General features: G+C 57.2%; 1 protein-coding gene across 1 annotated transcript; it reads left to right on the top strand.

Annotated features, from left to right (window-relative positions):
• Positions 1-361: 361 nt before the first annotated feature.
• Positions 362-6,475, top strand: Ihh (Indian hedgehog signaling molecule). The gene is made up of 3 exons (XM_032901370.1): positions 362-820; positions 3,199-3,460; positions 5,015-6,475. Exons 1-3 carry the CDS (start codon positions 506-508, stop codon positions 5,671-5,673), a joined length of 1,236 nt encoding a protein of 411 aa, XP_032757261.1. The 5' UTR covers positions 362-505; the 3' UTR covers positions 5,674-6,475.
• Positions 6,476-7,859: the final 1,384 nt, after the last annotated feature.

The raw sequence follows: 7,859 nt of genomic DNA, 5'->3' as shown, positions 1-7,859 counted from the left end.
GGTGCGGTCTGCGCGGGTCCCGAGCCCGGATCTCTTCCATTTCCCCTCTCACTCGACCCCGTGCTGCGCCGCAGACGGCAGCAGCTCCCGCTCTGCCCGAGCCGCCTGACCGCCGGGCCGGGGTGCTAACCGCGGGTCCCTCCAGTCCGCCGGCCGGGCCAGCCCAGCCCAGCCCGCCGGCCCGCAGCCCCGCCGCCCGCCGCCCCCCGCCGTCGCCGCGTTGCCAAAACAAACGGGCCGGCCTATTTATTGGCGGCCGGCGAGCCGGGCAGCTCAGAGTCGAGGCGCCGAGGGGGACAGCACGCCGCCACCAGCCAGGGCCCCGGGCCCCCGCCCCGCACCTGAGTCCCGCCGGCCTTGAGCCGCGTCGCGTTGCCCATGGCGCCCCCGCCTGGAGTCCCCAAGAGCCACCCAGACGCCTGAGTCCCCGAAGCTGTGCCAGCCACGCACCCACCCATCAGCCCACCAGGCGCCCTCGCCCGTCGCTCTCCCGGGCTACCCGGCCATGTCTCCCGCCTGGCTCCGGCCCCGACTGCGCTTCTGTCTGCTCCTGCTGCTGCTGCTTCTGGTGCCGGCGGCGCGGGGCTGCGGGCCGGGCCGGGTGGTGGGCAGCCGCCGGAGGCCGCCTCGTAAACTCGTGCCTCTTGCCTACAAGCAGTTCAGCCCCAACGTGCCGGAGAAGACCCTGGGCGCCAGCGGGCGCTACGAAGGCAAGATCGCGCGCAGCTCTGAGCGCTTCAAGGAGCTCACCCCCAACTACAATCCCGACATCATCTTCAAAGACGAGGAGAACACGGGTGCCGACCGCCTCATGACCCAGGTGAGCGCGATCGGTCCTCCCAGCGCGCCATCGAAACATCACCACCTGCCCGGCCCTATCCTCTCGCCTGGCACCTTTTCTCGACTGCCTGGCACGCCCCCTGGCACCTGCCCTTCTCGTGAATCCCGGGTGTCTTTCTGCCCAAGACGGGCTGGCCAAGGGATCCCGCGGGAGTGTTGGCATCCCGGATCCCGCCCGGTGTCTTTAAGAGGAGCTCTCTACTGCTGCCAAGCCTCACAGATCAGCAGGTTGGCGGGCCGCCCCTCTGCCCGCGAGTGCTGGCAGCTCAGGTCAGATCTGGCACTTGAAGGTACCTCGACCTGGCTGCCTCTTGTGCCTCCAGGGACCACGAAATCCTTCTCGGCCTAACGTTTCTCACAGCTCAGCCCCGGTCATTTTGAAGCCATTTGGCATCCCTGAGGCGAAGAATCTCAGGACAACAGGGACCCCGTGGCCTCCCTCGCTTTCCCCCCCTGTGCCCTTGGTTAGTTGCGCTACCCTTTCCTGGAGCAGCGTCTTGGCTGGTTCTGGGCTTAAGGAATAGCAGGGAAAAGTTGTGGAGGCAGAGGTAGGAAAGGGAACCAGCCGAGGGAGCCCACGTGTCTGTCGCGAGGGCTGAGCGGCGCGGTTGCGGTTAAAGGGTGGGGTCCTGGAGCCTTCAGGCTCTGAGACCAAGCTTGGGGGATCCTTGAGCTTGGTGGCACGGACAAGAAGGATTGGAAATAGGAGTAGGGATGCCTAGGAAAGGCAGGGAGCAGAGCTGACACTAACTTATCTCTGCATGCAAAGGGCAGGACCCAACTCCAGCAGACATCAAGGTCGCACACTTCTTTCTCCGAAGCCTGGTGTGCCTTGGGAAAGATATACACCCCTTTCCGCTAGGGTCTATCCTCTCTTTCCCTGTTAGCCGGCTGCCTTTAGGGAGAGCAACTTAACCACGTCCTTCAGCATGCACCCTGGCGCCGGGGCCGGCCGGCCGATGTCGGGGCCGAAGGTTGGCCGGTGGCCGGGCCGGGCTGGGCGCCGAGGAATGCAGATAAGGATCCGGGCCACAGGCTGGGCAATCATTGACAAGCGAGCGCCGAAGGAGGGGGTAGAGGGGAAGAGTCAAGCGGCAGCTGGCTAGTAAGACAGACCGATGTATGTGAGGTCTAAGAACGGGACCACGGGGATCTAGAAGGAGCTAACAGAGCCGAGCTACACCCCCCGGGGGGCGGTGAGCACCCTCAAGCCAGGCTGCACAGTACGAAAGACGCCCAGGCCTTGGATTGTAGTCACTGTTGGCTCCTGAGGTTAAGTCCAAGGGTCTGTAGGGTCTGAGCTCTGTGGGGGCAGAAGGACCTCGCACCTTACTTAGGTGTTAATGACAGGTGGAGGGCCCCCTCCTCTAGGTGGAAACTCCAACCCCTTTCCTCAGTCAAGTGCAGGTCCCTGGTCGGGGCTCCTGAATAGGCGGCCACCACTGATGAGCTCTCGTGTCCCCAGAGTGCAACTCTACATTCACTCTGTTCAAGGGAGAGCTGAGGATTCAGAGCCAGTTTTTTGAAATCAGAGGCTCGCTTTCTTCTCGATTCTTTCCTAAATAGGGACACTGCATCCTGGTGGAGGTGTGAGAGCTCTCTGGTCCCTTGTGTGTGTGTGTGGGGGGGGGGTTCCCCTTGTGTCCAAGTCAGATAGGAGGGGTACTGGCTCTCTGCCTCTCTGCTTGAGGGGTCTCCAGCTAAGCATGGGCAGATGTGGGCTCAAAAGAAAGTTCCAACGGGAATATTTCATGTCACTTGCTGGAGGGGTCTAAGTAGAACTGGAATTTTCCTCCAACACACCCCCAGACCCGAGCTGCTGTTGGGTCTGCACCTGCCGTGCTGGCAGGGCTCGGGATCTGGTGGCCTCAGCTCTGGGGCTGCGGTGACACCTACTGGGCACCTTTGGCCTTGCATGCCTAGCAGGCCAGCCCGCAGGCAGTGAACTGTTAAATCTTCCTCCCTCGCCGCAGATGACGCACCTTGATGCCTAGGTAAAACCAGGCAACCCGATTCTGGAAAAGCATAGCTACATTTGTGGCGAGTCCGAACGCCCAGCAAGTGAGAGGGAGCCAAGCGGATCTCCACAGACTGGAGAAGAGTCCCCTGAGAGTGCGTGACTCCATGCGTCCTCCAGATCCTTGGCGCCACTATGTGGCCTAGTTCCCTGGGGACTCCTGGCTGCTATGCTGGGAGAACACATTTAGAGTCCTCTATTCCTAAGGGAAAAAGGCAGAGGTCCTCCCAAGTTTTCCAAGTCCCTTGAGCGTTGTGGGAGAGTCAGTCGAATCTTCTGTCACCTGCACCCGCACCCGGGTGGGCTCCTGTCCCTAACTCCGAGCTCGTTCCCCTCCACAGCGCTGCAAGGACCGTCTGAACTCACTGGCCATCTCTGTCATGAACCAGTGGCCGGGTGTAAAGCTGCGGGTGACGGAAGGCTGGGATGAAGACGGCCATCACTCAGAGGAATCTTTACACTATGAGGGCCGCGCGGTGGATATCACCACCTCAGACCGCGACCGAAATAAGTACGGACTACTGGCGCGCTTAGCAGTGGAGGCCGGCTTCGACTGGGTGTATTACGAGTCCAAGGCCCACGTTCATTGCTCTGTCAAGTCTGGTGAGCCGCTGCTGCCGGGGGGCTGGGCCCGGGGCCGGGGCCGCAGGGCATGGGCAGGCAGCTCAAGGCCCGTTAAGGCCAAGAAGGAGAAGATGGCCACCAGGGGATGGAGGCGGGGACCCGAGGGAAGAGGATTGCCGAGGCGGCAGCAGCGCTCCCTGCAGCTGCTTTGGACTGCGTGCTCCTCCCATGTCCGGTAGTGTCAAGGCAGGAGCCTAGAGAGATAGGGCCTATTCCACTGAGTGCTGACCTGGTAGTCCACAGCCCAGAGACTGCCACAGGAAGTGCACGACAGAACAAGTTGAAGAGATGGAGGAAGCCAGGTTGGCAGGCACCACTGTCCCCCGAACCAGGCCCATGCAGAACAAGGCATGATGGGGCTAGGGACCAGAGTGTATCTAGACAGCAGAGTGCCCGACCAGAAGCCCAGAGGTTCAGAGCCTACCACCCAAGTGCAGGTCAGGCCTCCCAGTGGGGCGCAAGCGTCCCCAGTCTCCTCCCCAGATCCCCAAAACTGGATATTTTGGAGGGAAATGGACTCAATAAAGTGGATTTTCCCAGATTGGCCGCCTTGTTGATCAAAACTGGCAGGCACTGGAGCCTTGCCCCTCTTCCCCAGTCTCACCAGTGTCCCTGTCACGTACACTTAACCCACTCATGAACGCTTCACATGGTTCTTCTGTGGGTTCCACTCAGCTGCACACGCCCCTCTACATGGGGCTCTATAGTGGTTGCACTCACAGACTGGCACACTAGACCATTTTTGGTATTTTTGATTCACCGGGGTTCACGAGGATGATCCTACCTCCCCCCACCCACAACCTGACATTCCAACTGTGTGTACGTAAAATCACACCCACTTCATCTATGAACACCGGTCCAGAGGTCAACGCACCAACTGGCCTCTTCCGTTCATGACTCCTGACTCCAAACACTGACCTCCATCCTGTCATCCGATGCCACTATGCCCAGCAACACATGAACTGAAAGTGATGGGTTTTGTCCTTACCACTGACCCACCCCTGAGCACCCACTCTGAAGATGTTTCAGGAATCTGTTTTCTCTGTGGGCTGGTGTTTCTCTAACTTCCATAGTCTCAATGGTCGGCTCTGTCACAGCACTTGGGATGGCAGCCTGGGAGGGCCATTTCATGGAGGTATTTGATCAAATGGTAGAACAAACTATCTAGACCCCAGCAAAGCCAAGCCAGCTCCCCCCGCCCCCATTTCCACAACTTTGCAGCTTTCTTGGGTTCAGGTCACAAGTAACCAGTGACTCTGCTGACCTCCAGCCTCTGGGATTCATGGCAGAATCTAGTGGGGACATCATCTGGTGTTCCAGCCCCTGTGTGTTCCTCTTATTGGCTAGGGTTTGGGCTAGGGAGAAGGGCAGAGAATCAAACTATGGGTTGGTGGTGGGTTATCAGAGGCCAGGGTATAGCGATGGGGGAGGGTCATCTGAAAACAAGAGAAGCTTTCTTGGGCTAGGGTGCTGGGGGAGGGACACTGCCTGAGAATGTGAGCAGTTAACACCTTATGTCCCTTCTACCTACAGAGCATTCCGCTGCTGCCAAGACAGGTGGCTGCTTTCCTGCGGGAGCCCAGGTCCACCTAGAAACTGGGGAGCGTGTGGCCCTGTCAGCTGTGAAGCCAGGAGACCGGGTCCTGGCCATGGGGGAAGATGGGAACCCCACCTTCAGCGATGTGCTCATTTTCCTGGACCGTGAGCCAAACAGGCTGAGAGCTTTCCAGGTCATCGAGACTCAGGATCCTCCACGTCGGCTGGCACTCACGCCTGCCCACCTGCTCTTCGTTGCGGACAATCATACAGAACCAGCAGCCCGCTTCCGGGCCACGTTTGCCAGCCACGTGCAGCCAGGCCAATATGTGCTGGTAGCAGGGGTCCCAGGCCTCCAGCCTGCTCGGGTGGCAGCCGTCTCCACCCACGTGGCCCTTGGGTCCTATGCTCCTCTCACGAGGCACGGGACACTCGTGGTGGAGGATGTGGTAGCCTCCTGCTTCGCAGCTGTGTCTGACCACCATCTGGCTCAGTTGGCCTTCTGGCCCCTGCGACTGTTTCCCAGCTTGCCATGGGGCAGCTGGACCCCAAGTGAAGGTGTTCACTGGTACCCTCAGCTGCTCTACCGCCTGGGGCGTCTCTTGCTAGAAGAGAGCACCTTCCATCCACTGGGCATGTCTGGGGCAGGAAGCTGAAGGGACTCTAACCACTGCCCTCCTGGAACTGCTATGCTGGATCCAAAGACCTCCTCACCAGGAAGGTTCTGGCCCTGGAAGACGCCTGGCCCGAGGATCTCCGTCCTCTGCTCCAGAGTGGAGACACCTTTGAGACTTGACCAGGTAGTGCTGGGCCCCGCCCCCTCGTCTTGGTGTAGAGGTAGAGCTGTGAACTGAGCTGACAAGGGCGTGGTAGGCTCTCTTTCCCTAGAGACCTTAAGACCCAGCTAGCTCTGACTGCGATTCACACACCCCACCTCCCTGCACAGGAAGGACCCATTCCGTCTGCCTTCGGACTGCTTACTCTAGTGTTTCTTGGGACCTGGGTTTGTGACTTTACTGTTGGCAACTGACCACAGTATGAAGAGAGGCTGCCCGCAGGTGGGCTCACACCTCAGTTGATGCTGCTAGATTCCCTAGGAGCCAGCAGGGAGCTGGCTGGACTCATTGCCTCCCAGAACTGAAAGACCGTCAGCCTGGACATCCTGAAACCTGACCTTCCCTGCAGGCCACAGTCCTCCAGACCCCTGAGTCTTTGCGGTCAATGGGCAGATTCTCATCCAGGCAATGTGACCCTACTACCTGGGACTGGGGAAGGAGCCTGGATGTCCTTGCCACCCCTGCCCAGGCTAAGCTCCTTTTTCTGCTGATCCACACCTCCGCCCCCTCCTCCAGTCTGTCTCCTTCACCTTATTTATTTGCATGGAGGGGGAAACCCATGGGAGAATTTTGGGAATGTTTTGGTCTTTCTTTTGTAATAAAAATTATTTAAGTTGTTAGAGCCATGGAATCCACCCTGCTGAGCAGGACCAATGTATAGGTTACTTCAGCCATGAGGCAAATGTCCCTACAGGTCCTTCCTCACCTGGCAGAAGAGAATGGGGTGGGCCTATCACACGATTCTGTCTCAGCATGGCTGTGCCAGCAATAAGGCAGAGGTAACTGATCCATTGTCACGTCACATACCCAGAACCATGGTGCTGTGCCCTAGTGAGCGCTGGCTCTCCTGTTTCACCCAAGCCTTCTCGGGGCCTAGGTTCTAGACTCTCTTCTGTTGGTAATGAACTGAAGTATGAAGAAGGAGAGTGTCTATGGAATTCATGTTTCTTGGCGGCCCATTCTGCGTTCTTGGGTATGTCAGAGGTCTATTAACTAGCATCTGTCAGCCATCAGAATTCCCTGGCCATTTAAAGGCCGTCCCTCACTTCAAGGCTTCTGTTTTCATAGCTCTAAAGTGAGGCCCAGGAATTAATTTTTATAAATATCCCAAACATGGCGAATAGCCCGCGAATGGGTTGGCTTTTAGCCACCAGAAAAAAAAAAACAAACAAAAAACCCAAAACTTGAGAAAAACAAAAGAAATGGTTTATCTTGTCTCATGGTCTTTGAAGTTCCATTCTGTATCCTGACAGTCCCCTCATGACATCTGGGAAACAGAGACAGAGAAGGTAGAGGGTCTGGGGTCAAGACCTTCAGAAGCATGCCTCCAACCACTACAGCTGGGTCCCACCTTCTCACAGCCCATTCAATTATAAACTCATCATTGAATATTAGCACCACTATCTGGGACCAAGCTTTCATAAGGTGGGGGCCATTTCCTATCAAAACCACACCAGTGCTGCTGCATCTAGAGAAGACTCAGTTTGTTGCCAAGACAGAGTAGCAATCTTCATTTTCAGTCCCTCCAGCCTAAAGCAGATTTCCCTGCACAAGTCAGATCAACTAAACAATAGGCCGTGCTGTCCAGGGAAAAGCAGGGAGATCAGAAAAACCATGCAAACCAATGTTCTTGAGCCAGACAAGGTGTCACATACCTATAGTCCCAGTGAGGCTGAGGCAAAAGGATCCTGAATTGGAGGTCAGTCTGGGCTATGTCGTGAGACCCTGTTTCAAGACAAAAACATAAGCATCTTTGGCTGGGAATGGTAGCACATAGCCATAATTCTAGCACTCAGAAGGCAAAGGCAGGAGGATCGTTACAAGTTCTAGGCCAGGCAGGGCTACATAGCAAGAACATGCCATGAAATAAACAGGCAAGCAAACCAAGAAGTAATCATTGCTCTGGGGGGTCCGTGACATATGTCCCACAGGTTGTCATCTCACAAGGACCATTGCTAAGCATTTTACACGTTACACGTGCAGCCTTTTTTAATGCTTATAACAAT

This window comes from Rattus rattus, chromosome 4, assembly GCF_011064425.1.
Source record: "Rattus rattus isolate New Zealand chromosome 4, Rrattus_CSIRO_v1, whole genome shotgun sequence".
Lineage (NCBI taxonomy): Eukaryota > Metazoa > Chordata > Mammalia > Rodentia > Muridae > Rattus > Rattus rattus.
Note: the sequence above shows the minus strand (reverse complement) of the source record. Positions and strands in the feature narration are given on the sequence as shown.

Excerpts from the sequence above, each read along its gene's own strand:
- Ihh (XM_032901370.1), top strand. The coding sequence starts at position 506 with ATGTCTCCCGCCTGGCTCCGGCCCCGACTGCGCTTCTGTCTGCTCCTG. Across the intron at positions 821-3,198 it reads CCGACCGCCTCATGACCCAG|CGCTGCAAGGACCGTCTGAA; the intron begins GTGAGCGCGATC and ends TCCCCTCCACAG. Across the intron at positions 3,461-5,014 it reads TCATTGCTCTGTCAAGTCTG|AGCATTCCGCTGCTGCCAAG; the intron begins GTGAGCCGCTGC and ends TTCTACCTACAG.